The following is a 17802-nucleotide window of genomic DNA, read 5'->3' on the forward strand; positions in this document are numbered from 1 at the left end:
GTGTCCAGAGGTTTTGCTGGGCATTTCAGTTAATACCTCTTTGTGTTATCCTTCTAGAACATTATATGGGAATTGTACACAGTGATCTGTTTACCCTTTTAATGAAATAGATGCAGAAAAAGCAAGCATAACCAACAGCATAGGCTCTCCAATATAAACAAACAGTTCAGCTTATATGTAACAGGCTGTGGTATATGCAGCTCAGTTGTAACAGAGCTTCCACTTACCTTCTAACACTGTCAGTTTGGCACTGGTATTTATCTCCCCAACACTGTTGGTAGCCATGCACTCATATATTGCTTCATCCCGAAGGACACGCAGCGGTTGAATACGTAGAACTGATCCAGACCCATCATCAAATTCAATAACCTTTTTTCAAAAGAGGGGAAATTGTATTACCCATTTTATTACTGGTGGACACATAACATACCATTTCCTTTTAAACCACGACTGAGGAATCAGGAAAGGGACAGGAACCAGCCCCTCCACTCTCTAGGGCAAATTCCTGCAACCCTGTTTACCGTGGTGAATGATTCCATCTGTACAGTCCTTCCTTAACAAAGATTTAAACCAACAAGATGTTGTTGTAAATTACAGTTTGGAAACCATACCACATACCTTAGTTGTCTACCTTTATTCTATACCTTTATTATTAATAGTGAACCCTATTTAGCATTAAGCATGATTGACATTCTGAAACTAAAAGAAACTCTGTGTCTTTTTGCCATGATACAGTTTGGCCATTAGCACAATGACTCAAGTTTCTGTGCTTCCCATTTCCCCCTTTTCCTCTGCTCATGTGCTCCTTTCATCATTCCATTCCTTAAAGTATTCAAACTGGAAGTACAAAGTAAATAATGGTTTATGGCTCATATTTGTAGGCAAACCACAGTTTTCTGAATTTGAATATCACAGCAAACTACTTTTTGCTCAAACCAGGAAGTGACTAAGTGAACTGGAAGAGAGAGAAAGGGGGACTAGGAGAGGAGAGCATGAGGCATAGTACAAATAGGGAAACCATGGTTTGGCTATAACACATGAACTGGGCCATTAACCATTCAAGAAATTTCTTTAACCCTCTCACAGAGAAATGTGTTTATCATATAACCCATATATTGTCCCTTAATGGCAAGGTCTGCAAATGAACAGACACTGAACTTAATTAACTTCATACTCATCTAATTTCAATTTACAAACAAAGCAAAATGAGATGAAATAATATCACCAAGAAAATATAGTGATTATAGAAGGAAGCTGTACTAGGAGAATCTTATTATTTTACCTCTCAGAGGAGAGTTAACCAATACATATCCATGTGGAATGAATAATTCCCTCAGTAGTCCAAGTCTGGAAATTTGGAGAATCAGCAATCCCATATTCCAGGTAATGTATATCAAAGAGGAAATATTTCTTTCCAGTTCACACATTTGTTATATTTTAATGCCACCCAACATATAGACACTCCCACAAAATTATTAGGAAAAATATATATTCTGTGTGTACCTCAAATCGTTGGGAGCTAACTTTCTTTCCTTTCTTCATCCATGTGATACGTGGCTTTGGCTCTCCTATTGCTTGGCATACAAAGGAGGCCACACCTCCAGATATCCCAATCTGATCCTCAGGAGTTTTCATGAAGTTTGGCTTGCCTGCAAGACAAATATACTGAATGGTGAAATGTGCTTGGGGTCTGAATTAAAGATAATGAATATTACAGCAATCTGACTATATCTATCTTGTGCACCCAACTCAAAACTAATGGAATGACACCAAACCTAGAAACAACGGATACATCGGTGAACAAAAAAAGACAACCCATTTTAAAAACATTATGAAGATAGTTTAGGAATAGCTGTTTAGCTGTTAATTCTTCACACTCCTGTAATAAGCGAATTTCCAGTTTAAAATAGCCCATGTGGGCAGGCACTGGCAAATGCTGTTTAAACAAACAAAAAATTAAGTACAGGGTATTTCATTATGATCGGGCCGGAAAAAAATTGATAAAATTAGAACCACCATGTCCAAATTTAGTTATCACTGAAAGCATCCTGAGTTCTGGGAGTATATAATCCACCTGCAGATGGAGTTAATCAGCTATTGGATAGAACAAAAACATTGTTTTATAATATAAAACAATGGTTGAAACAGCTTGGGTGGCCTTACAATATCTCTCACAATGGAGCACAAAGGGATTTCTGGAAGGCTTACTCTGCTTTGCTTGCTCCGTTATGACAGAGCTCAATGCACACCTGCTGTTACTGGTTTTTCATTTCGTTTCGTTTTTGTTTTTTAATGCACACTGAGATGTTAAAAAACAAACAAACTCCTGGCAATGCCAATTCCCAATAATTACATGCTGTTAAAATCGTGAAGTGGGATTGCCTTTTTCAGTCAAGTGTTAAGGTGAAAGGTGGGCATTATCTGAGTTGCAGGCCCTGCAGTCTCCTCTGGGACCGGAGAAGGAATGGAATGTCTGTTCAACTGGTGTTTCCATCAATGCTAAACAAAGGTTTCAAGAAATGTATTCAGAGGCCGCTGAAAACTATGAGATCCAACCCCCATTTTGAGCTTAGTCAACAACATTTTATTTAATGCAACAATACAAGCAATCCTGGTCACTCTATTTGCCCAAAGGATATTATAAAGAAAATTATAGAAAGAGCTACTAGACAATCAGAAGAACTGAGACCATCATGCTATAAGATATTCGAAGAAAGCTGTAAATACATAATTTATTCTATTTCATTCTAGGCACCATAGAGCAAAGAGGAGAATGTTCCAGAGTAGTGTAATTAGGTCATTTAATTTACACCAGTGAACAACACTCTCAATTTGAGAAGGTATTGATGAACACAATTACTTCTATGAAAATATATTTGGAATAATGAAGAAATATTTGTGGGGGCCTAACAGGAGGAGGTACAGGGTAAGCACAGAGAAACTATTTCTGAGAGGCAGAAAATTGATATCTCACAACAAAACAGCTTCAGTGTCACAAGCAGAAGCCTGAGATTAAAATCAATCATTAGCCATGATTGCTTAACTTGCATCGATTTCACATATTTACTTACCTAAATTCACATCAATTTCTACTCAGTTTTATTTACAAATATCTGTATTTCTTCCCCTCAGCAAAAGGCTAATAAGGTTCATGCTAATTTTGATTGCAGTGTAACTGACCATTTTGCAATGCAATCTGCTCAGCTGTTTTGTTAGGTATTGGACTTCTGCATATGACTTGCTATTTTATGTTATTTATTTTGTGATGCTGAGGAACTAGCATAAATTTGGATCAGACATCATGCCTTTTCTCTTAAAAGGGATGAGTGTATTGTTGGACATGTTAGCTCACTGTGAACAATGTGTCCTGAAAAGTGGTTTATAAATCTCTTCATAAATAAAGTATCGAAAGCACAAATGCAGACAATTCCACCAAGGAAGCAAAGTGAAAGGCATCTAAATAAACCTGTGTACTTGCATAAGGAGCTTACAGATGAGCAGATATTTAAGGAGGGCATGTATAAGAAATGGGAAATCATGAAAGAAGAGTACAAACAAGTAGCGGACAGTTGCAGGGAGAAGGTTAGAATGAGCTGAGGAAGATGGAGAAATGCTACTGGGTGACAGAGAGAAGGCGGAACTGCTTAACACAGGCACCCACAAACTTGGCCCTCCAGATGTTTTGGGACTACAACTCCCATCATCCCTGGCTAAGAGGACCAGTGGGTCTGGGATGATGGGAATTGTAGTCCCAAAACATCTGGAGGGCCGAGGTTGGGGATGCCTGGCTTAACACCTACTTTGCCTCTGTCTTCACCCAAAAGGAAAGCAGGGCCCAATATGGTGATAACAGAATAAATAATGCAAGGAGGGAGCTCTAGTCCAATATAGGAAAAGAGGTGATAATGGAACACCTAACTTTTTTAAACAAATTCAAATCTCCAGGGCCTGATGAGCTACACCCAAGCGTACTAAAGGAGCTGGTGGATGTGATCTCAGAGCCTCTGTCTATAATCTTTGAGAATTCTTAAAGAATAGGTGTGGTCCTTGCAAACTGGAGTCAGTCTGTGAGCACTTAGAAAAGGAAGCTGTAAGTACTAAAACCCAGCATGTGTTTTTTCAAAAACAAGTCAAACCAGACAAATTTCATTTCTAGATCCATTTCAATTGGAGTTTCAATCTGGCTTTTCTACAGAAACTGCCCTGGTTGTCTTATATGATGACCTCTGTTGGGGGAAAGACAGGGGCAATATGCCCCTGTTAATCTTCCTTGACCACTGGTCCTGTTAGCTAGGGATCATGGGAGTTGTAGGCCAAAACATCTGGAGGGCCACAGTTTGGGGATGCCTGATCTATATGAAGCTGCTGAGTGATCTGGAGTTTTGGAGTGTGTTGTGAGCAGTATGCTCATGACACACAAATCTATTTCTCCTTTACATCTACAGGCACAACAGTGGATGTGCTAGACTGATGTATTGCCTCAGTAATGGACTGAATGAGAGCCAATAAACTGAAGCTCAATCCAGGTAAGACAGAGACACTGTACCTTCTCAGCTTCAACTGGTGGTCCAGCTATGCCCCTATCTGGGCAGGGATAGCCTAACACATGTGACCTATGCTCTGGTAACCTCTAGGTTGGATTACTGCAATGCATTATACATAGGGCTACTTCTGAAGACAGTTCAGAAACTTCAGCTGGTGCAAAGTTCAATGGCCAGATTGCAACAAGACGGTTTGAGTATATAACATCAATCCTGGTCTGACTACACTGGCTGCCAATTAGTTTCCAACACAAGCACAATCAAAGTGCTTGTGTTGACCTATAAAGCCTCACATGGCTCATGACCTGAATACCTTAAGCTTCCTTTACTTCCTAGGGTACATGTAGCTCAGTTGGTAGAACATGAGACTCTTAATCTCAGGGTTTTGTGTTCCAGCTTCATGTTGGGCAAAGTGATTTCTGCAATCCAGGGGGTTGGACTAGATGACTGTTATGGTACCTTCCAACTCTATAATTCTATGTTTCTATAAGTTTATATGCAATGTAACTTAAATTTAGTGAATTTATGAATTTCATATGTTCTAAATCAGGCATCCCCAAACTGCGGCCCTCCAGATCTTTTGGCCTACAACTCCCATGATCCCTAGCTAAGAGGACCAGTGGTCAGGAATTATGGGAATTGTAGTCCAAAAAAATCTGGAGGGCCGAAGTTTGGGGATGCCTGCTCTAAATGTTCAAACATGTTCAGGAAAATCTTTATCATAAAATTTCTAGCTTCTTTCTCTTCAAAGAAACTCATTTTACACTAAATAAATATAGGGAATACAAAAGTGAATAAGTCAAGTCTACCTGTTCCCAGCAGCAGACGGTGCCTGGATAGGTAAAATGCTAAACTAAGGTGCTCATGACAATAGTTGAGAGTCTCTACTTTGTCATGGGGTGTGGAATAATGCTGATTACACAGAATATATAATGTTACAAGGTACGGTTACTGCCTGAGGCCAACAACCTTCTGCAATCTGACTCATCCCAAATGATGCTTTTGCTAAATCTTGCCCTTTTTTCATCCACAGCAACTCTGCCAATCAAGCTAATTGAATGTACCAGTGGGCCACCTTCCTAAGCTCCAGGCTTCCTACAACACAGAAAACTCCCTAGGCATTATTTTAAAATAAGGATCCAGTTCTTAAATTATATGTATTGTAGCTATTATATACACCAATAATTTCTGGCATGCAAAATATATCCTTGAGTGGTGACGTAAGAGATTCCTTAGTTTGAGGTCTCCAAGATCAACTGCCAAAAATAGTTTTGTTTGATTTATGCTTTTGTATACAATTTGGGCAACCAGAGGGTGGAATAGCAGAGAGGAGTGATTTAAATACAACAGTGGGAAATCACAAAGCAGACTCCGAGGATATAAAAGACACTGAAATTGTCTTTCCCATATGCAGAAGCTTTTTTCACATAAGCATTTTACAGAACTAAAGGTAAGCTTAAAATTGGATACTGTTATCTAAATTCATTGTAGGAAGCAAACCAATGGTTCATCTGAACATTTAATATTTATATTTCACTTGTCAATACTATGCATGCCATACTGCATCTATTAAGCAATAAGGACACACTTCCCTGGGTAAGGAAATGTTTTCCACTTCAGTGAGTGGATCATGGCCTACAGAACACAGTGGAAGCACCAGCCACAGATCTGTAACTCTTGCCACACACCAAAACTCTTGCCACTGCAACCAACACAATTGCTAAGAAGATTTACATTAAACCTCTCCAATTTAATTTATCTCAGCCAATCAGACTCGATGCACATGAGACACTCATAGGATGCCAGTAAACACAACCTGAGTGCAGTGGTGCTCTACCCACCTGCAATTCCAAACAACTGGTATCTGCAGGCATACCGACTCTGATGGTGGAGGCAGAGCATAGTCATTATGCCTATTATAACTTTTTCCTCTATACATTTGTCTAATTCTTTCTTTTTCAAAACCATCCAATTTAGAGGCCAACACAACATATTGTCTAGTTTAATTGTGCACAGTGTGAATAAGTACTTTATTTCATCTGTCCTGAATCTTCCATCCTTCAGCTTTGTTTAATGCCCACTGGTTCTAAAATTCTCTCTATCCACTTTTTCCATGCCATGCATAAATTGTATACACCACCATCACATCTACTCATACTCACAGTTTCTCTGAACTAAAAAGCCCCAACTCATAGAAGAGTTGCTCCAACTCCTTGATCATTCTGGACCTTGTCCTGCTCTAAAATATCCTTTTTGGGGACATGTGACCAGAACCATACACAGTATTCCAAGTGTGGTTGCACTATAGATTTGTATAATAGCATTTTGATATTGGCAGTTTTTATTTCCAATCCCTTTCCTAATGATCTCTAGCATGGAATTTGCCTTTTTCACAGCTGACACAGTGGGTCAACTGAGCTACCCACCAGAACCCCAAGGTCTTGTTCCTAGCCAGTCATCACCACAAACATATATGTGAGAGATAAGAATGGTCGCATAAACATGAGATGGCCGACAGAAAAAAAAATAGCACCAGGCAGACCACATATAGACAGGAATGTAGTAATGAATCTCCTTGAATAAGAAAAGGGATGACAAGATTATAAATGGCACTGCAGCTTTTGCAAGTGAAAATGGTGTTTATTACACCAGGGACTGCCAACCCAGCACCACGTGGTGGCAAGTCATTTCTATTGTGTGTGTGTGTGTGTGTGTGTGTGTGTGTGTGTGTGTGTGTGTGTGTCAGACGTTTCCTTGGCCCATGGAAGGGTTATTTTGATTGAGGGAGATACACTTAGCAGAGCGAGATTGAGAGGTACATGTATAGTCTCTCTGTGTGTGTGTTAAAGAGAGAGAGGAAGAGTGTGGTGCAGTGTGGCCACCCTGCATGTTGCTCTTGGTACTGGGGAATGTTCCCTGTTGTTATTCGATATGTGTAATTAGAAATAGTCTGCATAGCATGCAAATGGCCACCAATAATAGTGAAGGTACAATATGGCAACCCTAATGAAACACAAGCAGCACTGAAAAAGTTCCAATACAGCTTTAGCCAAAACTGTTTAATTTGTTTTTTTAAAGTTACAACAACATAAACTATGACATTCCCTAAATATTGTTCCCTTTGGATTTTTCACTCTCTTGTCTGTAATCTCCAGACAGCTGGGGGCAGGGGTAGCCTTTGATTTCTATAGTATGAAATTAGTTACCAGTAGCTCCCCTCAAAAAATGTTTTAAATTGAATGGATGTATCCATAGGTGGGCTATTAAAATGTTTTGTAGGCTAGTAACTTTGGTGAACTTATTTGCAAAGCTGGGTTATTACTGAACTGCCTTAGGCAGCTTTCCCAGCAGTGTCTGACCCTATTCTAACAGATGGTTGCAGGGGGCTTACACTGAAACCCACAGTTCCTAATTTACAACTTTCCTGAAAATGTCAAAATTATTAAATTGCACTGCGAAGTGCAAAAAGTCCAGACCATGCACAGCCAGGAATAGAGGCAGAACTAAATTTATCCTGCCTGAGAAGAGATGGATATGAATGCCCCTGCCTGAAAAAAGAAACATGAAAATTAATTTTGCTAGCATGCTTACCACATTAAATACCATATTATTTTGCACAAAAGGATTAAAAGGTTTTAATCCTCCTTTGCAAGCAGCTGGTTCTTGGTGCAGCTAGTTCAAAGGACTCACCAATCTAATTTCCCTCCTCTAATTTTAAGAATTTAAAGTGAGCTCAGGCTTCTTTTACAGATAAACACAAGATGCACTATTACTTAGCCTCCCAACCCCAACAAGCTCCACTGTAAACAATCTCATTAGGATACCTGTTAGGATAATAAACAGCCTTCTTGGCTACTAGAAATGGTGAGGTAGATAAAAAATAAGTTTCATTTTAATAGTAGTGTATATTGCTCTCTGAACTGAATCGTGGACTCAGCTACCTGGTGAAGAAGAGAGAATCCTGACTAACGATAATGAGTGCACTCTGACATTCCTATTACATAAGCCATTTTTCCTTATTTGTATAAACTACTTTCGCATGCAGAAAGTTCAGAACAGAGCATCTGCAAACAAACAAAAGATCATTTACATGCTACCAAGATGCCAAGTTTCTGTTCCTGGCATGGAATGTAAGAAACACTCTACCACATGCTATTGATATTAAATCAGTTGCTTATTTGAATATCTCTAGCAATAGGATTTTTTAACTTTTCTCAATATATAATTATTCCCACTCACTTTTTAAGAGGATGGTAGAAAGAGGAAGACTGCTTATGATCCTTCAATATACAAAATACAGCCCTTTTCACAAACTTTAATTTTTACAGATTGAGAGTCATTGTGCCTTTTTGATTTCTTATTTAACACAAGTCACACAGAGCACCACTGAATTCCCACAGCACCTTTGCAGTTTAATTACTTCACCTCTTTCAGAAAGCCTATAGTTTGCACTTTAATCACATTTTGTTAAAGCCATTGAGAAAACTAATTACCTTTACTTTTCAAGCTTGCACAATGTACTTCCAATTGGTATTTTTTGATTGACACCTCCCCATCATGTGAGTGTATAGCTTGTTCAATCAACTTCTAGAATGCAGAAATAGTTCCCACCTCCCTCAAGGAATTGTCATTATTTTCTGATGGATGTAAGAGAGAAAAGGCCAAATGATAGAAGGATCAGTTCCTGTTGGCAGTGGAACTGTGAAAGTAACTTTGGAAGGAATGGTGGGTTGGTTCACAGGATTACTCTACCCCTGTGGAGAAACCAGATGATGTCTCATGACTTACAGAGCATTGGTTCTGAAATGCATCTGGTTGAGGTACTGAATACCAGGAACAGAACTCTAAAGGATAGTAAGCACAGTGGGACCTACTTGAACAGCTCATAAGGAGGACATTATAGAGTTCATAGGACAGTATGTAGGTGCAGGTGGTTGCACTAGTGGGCGAGAAGTTTTGCTCCTTGAAGGAAAATGAGGCAGGAACTGGTGAGCTGACATAGGTTGATCCAGGTCTTTGGAGAAGACAGATGAAAGTGTCGTAGTCTGACAACACACAGTATTGGTTTTGAGACCTAGAGACGAGCCTTCCTGGAGAAAGAGAAGGAAGCCTGAAGACTGTTGCTTGTCTGGGAAAATTCCATTTGACACACTGGAACAGACGCGATGTCAGGTCCTCCAATACAGGTGTACTGAGGACGATATTTTGGATGCCAGAATAGTGTCTATAGTGTTGGAAGAGTAGCTTTTGAGCAATTTCTTCCCTTCAACTTCCATACGTGTAGACAGAGCCAAGGTGGGTCCTTGAGAGAGAAGCTCTTACCTGACGGTTAGAGGATAGCATCATGAAAACTTAAGCTTGGTTAGGGTCATGAAAAGGCAAGGTCATCTTGGCCTTTTCTTCTTGAATCTTCCTCAGGCTCTTGCTATCAGGGATAACTGAGGGGGGCATATTGTAGCCCCTATGGCCATGGTGCTGTGAGGGCATCCATTGCTTCCACTGACCATAAGTAGAATTGGAAGAATTTCCTGACTTGTCAGCTGTCTATAGTGGTGAAGAGATCGACTTCCACTTCCCCAAAATGACTGATTATGAGATGGAAGATCTCCGAATGGAGTTTCCATTCCCCATTATTGAGACATTCTCTCCTCAGTCAATCTGCCTGTATTGTGTCCACTCCTCTGAGGTTTCTGCTCTGGTAGAAAACCTACCCAGAGAAGGAGTCTGGATGCCTCCTGATGTAGAGTGAGCATTTTCATAGCTCCATGTCTGTTTATGTGTGCGCCTTTACTGTACAATGAAAACTGGTCATGTGAATCGGGATTGCCTGAATGTACATGTGAGCTGCAATGTTGTCTTCAGGGGAAAACAGAGTGCCTGGGTTGGGACTGAGTACCCCTGTGTGAAGGTCACGCTTTAGACTGCCTCCTAGAGGTGGAAGTAGTAGTAGATACATATTGTTGATGAAGAACATTTGGAGACTGATATGGGGCTGAAGGGAAATGTACTTCCTTGGCTAGGTCTCCTTGGGGCAGTGCAGTGGGGTTTCCATAGGATGAGGAATTCCCCAAAGTTCAGCTGAGGGAGAGCTTCCCTGTGGTTGAACTGCTTGTTCTCCTTCTCCAGAGGAAGATGCTATTGCCATCCTCTCTCTGTGCAGTGAGCACTACTGAGCCAAGGCAGGGACAGGGCCTCCTGCTGAGCTTTCCATTTCACACCCCTCCCCCAGTTAGAAAAATGGCAGATAAAGGGGAATTCATGGGCACACCTGATCTGGCTCTGAACTGTTCTGTATAGAAATCCCCTAAAGAGGGGGGAGCAGAGGCTGGTAAACTGGGAAGATCTGTCATAACTGGGTTGAAAGTAGCAGTAGCTACTGCTAAGTATGGGGGATGGGATGGAGCTAAAGTTTGAGTAGAAGCAGATCTGGCTGAATCACATCTATTGCCTCAGAGGCTGTAGTTTGTCGCTTTAATTCTCTCCTAGCAGGAGGAGAGTGTGAATTTCTTCTGTGCCTTATATAAATGCAGCCAAAGAAGCAGACTGAACAATAGCCATTCCTTTGCAGAAGAAATACTGTACCAGTTTCGGTTTCCATAGCCTTAACTGCCATGAGCATTAAGGCCAGAGAGGGAGAAATACAGAGGCTACTGATACTTAAAGGTTGTGAAAATAAGTACTGTAACATACAAAGCCACAAGGTAAAGGAACTACTAGAGCAGGGGTCCCAAAACTAAGGCCCGGGGGCCGGATGTGGCCCAATCACCTTCTAAATCCGGCCTGCGGATGGCCCAGGAATCAGCATGTTTTAATATGAGTAGAATGTGTCCTTTTATTTAAAATGCAACTCTGGGCTATTAGTGGGGCCTGCCTGGTGTTTTTACATGAGTAGAATGTGTCCTTTTATTTAAAATGTGTCTCTGAGTTATTTGTGGGGCATAGGAATTCATTCATATTTTTTCCCAAAATATAGTCCAGCCCCCCCACAAGGTCTGAAGGACAGTGGACCGGCCCCCTGCTGAAAAAGTTTGCTGACCCCTGTACTAGAGTCACAGAGAAATTCAACAAGAGGTAGAAGAAACAAGGAATTAACCAGCCTGAAACAAAGTGACCACCAGGAATCTCAGGAAGAAACAACTGGTTTCTGCGAGGCAAAATAAAAAAAAACTGAAGAAGGGAGGAGCCTATTGATTGCCAGGCCACGCTGAACGTAAACCCAATCTGGCGGCAGCTTTTACAGGGCCTCCAGAAATGACATGAAGACTGGCAACATTAACCCTACCATAAGATGGTGGGTTTCTGCAACAGCAGCAGCTTTTGTAACTGGAGTCAGTAATGCAGGGAGCAGGTCTTGCAGGCGAAGTGAATGCGACTGAAGACACCACTACAGGACCAGATCATGGAGTTGTAAGCGTTGGGGTCACTATAGACAGTGAAAGTGGCTTTGAGGTTGCTGGTGAAATCAACAAAATATGGGTTTGCAAGAGCTGCTCTTAATGGCAGTCCTATCACTTCTCATGGGTCACTGGGAACCTCAGTTGGCTCAAAATCGACATCAATGCTGGAGGATCCAGAGGAAGATGAAAAATTATAGCCAAGAGAGAATGCTTAATAAACTCTGACAAGGCTGGCAACTCAGCCTTGTGAGACTCCCAAACAGAATGAACAGCAATCATGACTGTGCTGTTCTCTCCCACAAAGTCATGTTCTTCCCTACACCAAAGAATGGCACTAAGTGAAGGATGACTAATGGGCCATTCCGTGAAAAATGAGCCTGATAAGAAAAAAATTATTTTAAAAATATACTTATTTTACTTATAGTTTCATAAACTAAACATATTAAAGTTCAATATTCCAAAGGAAAAAAGAATTTGAAATTATTTTTTTCATGAGAAATTTGAGCTTGAAGTTTCAGTATCACTTTTCTGATTGTGTAGCTTAGTTTTGTTCATTTAGGTTAGCATTATTTTTTAAAGATAAACAAAAATTGTGGTTGTCATTGTTGGTATATTATTAAAGTGAAGAACTTTGTCTACACATTGGACTTGAATTTTTTTTAATAGGTAAGTTATTTCTATTTTATTTTTATTATTGAATGGGATGCTGTTTCAGTGTCCCACCCGTGACAGCAAAAGGTACAAAAGTTTATTTTGTGATAAAACTAATTTATAGGTTATGTTTGTTTTATTGTGGGAGTATGTATTAGAGTATAACACACCTATCAATAATAAAAATGCAGTTAATTAATGTAAACACCATGAAATTTTAATAATTCTTTTTCTGTCCCACCCGTGACAGTTTTCAACTTGTTTTACTGTTGTAGCTTGAGTTAGTGATTTCAGCAAGTGATTTCAGCTCTCTGCAGACAGGAGACAGATTCCTCATGTAACAATTCTTTATTCTGGCAAACAAGACTGAGGGACTGAGGAGAGGGGAACGAGCTAGAAAGGGATACATTTTGGAGGGAACAATCTCAAGCAATCACAAAGCTGCCTTTTGGTGGAAACCAATAAGACTATGGAGCCAAATGCAGTTGCTTGAATGAACCAATAGTAGCTGTTCCTTCTGGAACATAAAGGCAGTTACCGTTACTTTACCCTAATGCGAATACATACAGTAATACAGATAATATAACCTTTGAATCAATACACAAAATGGGAAAGACTACATCTGCAGAACGTATGAGAAAGCTGCTTGAAAAACTAAAACAAGATAAAAACAAATGTGGAAGCTTCAAAGAAAAGGAGAGGGTCAGAGATAAGAAGAGGCGAGAAAAGATGAAGTTGGTAAAGAATATGTCTGCAAAATCACTTATGGAATACAGACGGAAAGAAACTGAGCGCAAAAGAAAGTACAGACAAAAGATAAAAGAAAAAGAATCTAGGCCAATTGGCGACACTACTATTCCAGAGATTGGGTCATTTAAATGCCCACAATCTCTTGGAAAGGCTGTTACCAAAGTTAAAAGAGTGTTGCCATTAAGTCCACGGAAAAGAATAGCCGTGTTACGAAAGCTTGTGTATGAGAGTTCACCTCAAGTGCCAAAAACACTATTTGATAAAAGCCCTAAACAGAACACCAAAAGTTCTATTATTTCACAAGATAATATCTCAAAGGTCCATGAGTTTTATAATTCAGATGATATTAGCAGGCAGGCACCAGGAATTAAGGATGTCAAATCTATTAAAGATCCAACAAGTGGAAAAAGAATCAAAATCCAAAAGCGGCATATGAATATGACAGTCCAAGAGGCCTATGCCTTATTTAAGATTGATAAACCAACAGTTGAAATCAGCAAATCAAAATTTTATGAACTGAGGCCTAAAAATATTGACTTAGCTTCTCAAATGCCACACAATGTTTGCGTTTGCAAATACCACGCTAATTTCAATTTCCTAATTGAAGCCATAAGTAGGAAAGACATTTTCCCCCTTCCACACATTCTGATCTTTTGAGCCTTACTTGTTGTGATTTGGAAAATGAAAAATGCATGAATGGTGAATGCAAAAAGTATGTACTTAATTTGCACACCCTAATTGATGAAGACTTAAACATGTCGTCTGAGATTTTCTGGAAGCAATGGAAAGATGACTGTTCTAGCCGGCCTAAGGTTTTTGAAGCAAAAGGAACCATAGAAGAAGCTGTCAATGAGCTACAAAATCAATTTAGTAAATTTAAGAAGCACTTCTTTGTAAAGCGATTACAAGCCAAAGCTTTCAAAAATATGAAGGACACAGTAGCTGATGATGAGGTGATTCTTCAAATGGATTTTGCTGAAAACTGTTTGGCAACATCGCAAGATGAAATCCAAAGTGCACACTGGACCCACAACCAAATCACAGTATTTACTGGTTGCGCTTGGACTCAAGGCAAAGTACGTTCTTTTGCCGTGGTTTCGGATCACTTAACCCACGACAAATACTCAGTATATGCATGCCTAAAAGCCATAATTGAAGAACTTAAGAAAGAATTTAACAGACTGACAAAGGTCAAAATCTTTTCTGACGGGTGTGCTGGTCAGTTCAAAAATAAGTACACACTGTCCAATCTGTGTTTTATCCCTGAAGACTTTGGTGTTGATGGGGAATGGTTTTTTTTTTTTTGCTACATCCCACGACAAGGGTGCCGTGGATGGGATTGGTGGATTAACTAAGCAAGCAGTTTGGAATGCAGTGAAACAAAGGAGAGTAGTAATCAATTCAGCCTCAGATTTTGTTAAATGTGCTGAAAAAGCAGTACCGAGAGTGAAGTTTGTCCTTTTAACACCTACTGATATCAGTGCAAATATGGCGATGCTAGATGAGCGCTGGACTTTGGTGAGGAAGATTCCAAACGTGCAGTCCAACCATTTTTTTAAAGCTAAAGACAAAAGAAGTTTAGTTTATGGACCTTCTTTTCAAAAGTCCACCCACGTAGTCTTCACAGAACTGTTCAAGTTAAAAGTTTCTGATGTTTACAGAGATTCTGATAGTGACACAGAAAAACAAGATGGTGTAGCAAGTTGTACAAATGAAACAGGTGTGCCAGTGGTTGGAGTGAAGCCGTTCGTTGATGGAGTGACTATTGGGACATATGTTTTAGTTGAATTTGAAACAACTACAAAAAGACAAAGAACCAGGCCTACTAAATATAGATATGCTGCAATATGCCAAAGTAATGTTGAAGATGATGGAGAAGTCAAGGTGATGTGTATGCGAGCAGTTAACAATTCTGGAAAGCTGTTTCAAGTTGATGAAAAAGACATATCATATGTGCAGTTTGAACATATTCTTAGTATCTTACCCCAACCTAATGTTAAACGAGTCAGAAGGAACATTTTTTATGAATTTACTGAAAATATAGATGTGTTTGAAAGTGGTTGATTGGCCCAGAGATGGACTAGAAGAAAATATTTTTTTAATAGATTTTAATTTTAGTAAATACAACATTATACTTTGTAGGCTATGGTAGATAGTAAGTATACTAATAGCAAAAGGTTTTTTGTAATTATTCTATTTTTAACAACCTTAATTGTATGTTAAATCGAGTGTATGTCAGACGCGTCCCACCCGTGACATTTCATTGTCCCACCCGTGACAGCATTTTTTCCTTAATTTTGTATCATTAAATTTCTTAACCTAAATTTCTGATTGCATAGTTGTAACCAATAAACATTGATTTAAACAGATATGCTGAGTTTATAATTGATTCACCTCCCAACTCACAGAGTTTTTCCATAAATCAAACTTATCTCAAGCTCCATGTCCTTTTTTAGTCCCACCCGTGACAATACTTTAACATTTAATAAAATTGTCAAAAATATCCATAAAAATAATAAAAAATTAGTAAAATGTTCAGTATCTTATTAAGAACATAGTTCAAATTTTGGTTGTTAATTTTTATGTATATTTACATTCTTACACATGTGTGAATACCAAAAAACATGGTCCAAGTGTCCCACCCGTGACAATGGAATGGCCCTAATGTATCACAAACACATGAGCACTGAATGAATGTACCAACTCCTAACTCATTGAAAAACTAAGCAAACCAATGATTTATGGTCCAAAAGGAGACAGAAAAGCTGACAAAAAAACAGTTAGAAGCAGTTAGAGCAGAGCTGGCTCAGCCATTAGGCAGGGTGAGGCCACTGCCTCAAATGGCAGAAGTCCCCCAGGTGGCAAGCCCACGGCTGCAATGCCTGCCCCACCACCTCCACCATTGGGAGAGAAGTGCCACTGCCATTGGTACTAAATTTGGGTGAGATCATGTCTATTTTTGGCAAGATCTCATCCAAAATGTCTAGCCCAAAATTGGCCCCAATAGAAAAAAACTTCTCTGCCAGCAGCAGAAACAGTGGTAGTGGCACAGTAAAGCAAACCATGTTAGAAGAAACCTCACCAGGAAGGTGTTTATTCCATCCCTTTAGCATTCTGGGGGAGGGAGAGGAGAGTGCCAGTTTCTTAGCCAAAGCTCTAGAATTCCACCAAATTGCTTTGTGTATGCACATTTTCCTATTGGTGTCACAGCATGGAGAATACAAAGAAGAGTGAGTGAGTGTATAGCTCTAGAATAGTCTTCACATAACCATGTAAAGTATATAAAGAACATAGCACTACTGACATTAGTCAGGAGTAATTGTGACATCTGAAAGATCAAAAGGATGGGAAGAAAAACTATCACCTATTGTAAACTATAGCCCTTTTTAGATATGACTGTTTCCTCATGGGCTGTCTGTGCTACTCATGTGCCACACCTCCTGTCTACATAAGAGCAAAGTGAGTCCTTATGGAGATAGAAAGGCAATTTAATATAAAGGCAGCTAGGAAGTAAAAATTGGGTTATTAAAGATGAAATTCTTATATCTAAAAATTGTGCTTTTCCTTCACAGTATGCTGGAAGTCATCTCTATGTATTTTATTAAATTACCCAGGAAAAGCTGTCTCCTAATCTTTTAAATGAAATAAAGACTCTTATGTGAAATCAAAATTTCTAGACTTATAATATTCTAGGTTTGTCAATAACACATTTCTGAACATTTTATTCACAATGTGAATTTAGATGCTTTCACCAAGTACATATGCAGAAACCCACCCAACCCGCAAAAAAAGCAAACAAACTGACTCAGCACTTCCCAAATTCCAGATTGGTTTAGGCTCCAGTTGAGAACGGGCCAACAGTGATAGTATGGGACAGGAGATCAAATTCTGTGGCTAGGATTGCAGTCTGGAAGTTAAGTAGCAATCAGAGCATTATATCATTTGGCTATAGAAAAAAAGTTTTCAAAAGTGGAGCATCATGCTCTAATGCTACACAACACTACATGTGTGGAAAACAGCCACGGACATGGCTTTTTATTGGATTATGAGATCTCAGAAAAGCATGATGAAACTGAGAGAAGTTCTTAAGCAAACCAAAGGCAATAATGTACATACACAGTATTTTGAAGGTCTGTAAAAGTAAGACTGATTTTTACAGTTTTTAAATAAGTTTCTAAGCCTGCATGGGAATAGTAGCACTGCCCATTTCAACTAATACTGAGATGAAAGTCTACACCAGGCATCCCCAAACTTCAGGCCTCCAGATGTTTTGAACTACAATTCCCATCTTCCCCGACCACTGGTCCTGTTAGCTAGGGATCATGGGAGTTGTAGGCCAAAACATCTGGAGGGCTGAAGTTTGGAGATGCCTGGTCTGCACATTATACTTTGCTCCTTGGAAGAACAGTATGAGGTAATCTAAACAGTACACTTAAAGGTAAAGGGTAAAGGGACCCCTGACC

At 39.4% G+C, this 17802-nt stretch overlaps 1 protein-coding gene across 6 annotated transcripts in view; it reads right to left on the minus strand.

Annotated features, from left to right (window-relative positions):
• Positions 1–17802, minus strand: part of PTPRF (protein tyrosine phosphatase receptor type F) — a 482320-nt gene that overhangs the window by 230749 nt on the left and 233769 nt on the right. For all 6 annotated transcript variants that reach the window (XM_035122098.2, XM_035122099.2, XM_035122095.2 and 3 more), the window contains exons 4-5: positions 1504–1649; positions 228–369 (exon numbers count right to left, since the gene is read on the minus strand). In XM_035122098.2, coding sequence (XP_034977989.1) covers positions 228–369; positions 1504–1649 — 288 coding nt within the window. The remainder of the gene's footprint in view (positions 1–227; positions 370–1503; positions 1650–17802) is intronic.

The sequence above is a fragment of the Zootoca vivipara genome, chromosome 7 (assembly GCF_963506605.1).
Source record: "Zootoca vivipara chromosome 7, rZooViv1.1, whole genome shotgun sequence".
Taxonomy (NCBI): Eukaryota; Metazoa; Chordata; class Lepidosauria; order Squamata; family Lacertidae; genus Zootoca; species Zootoca vivipara.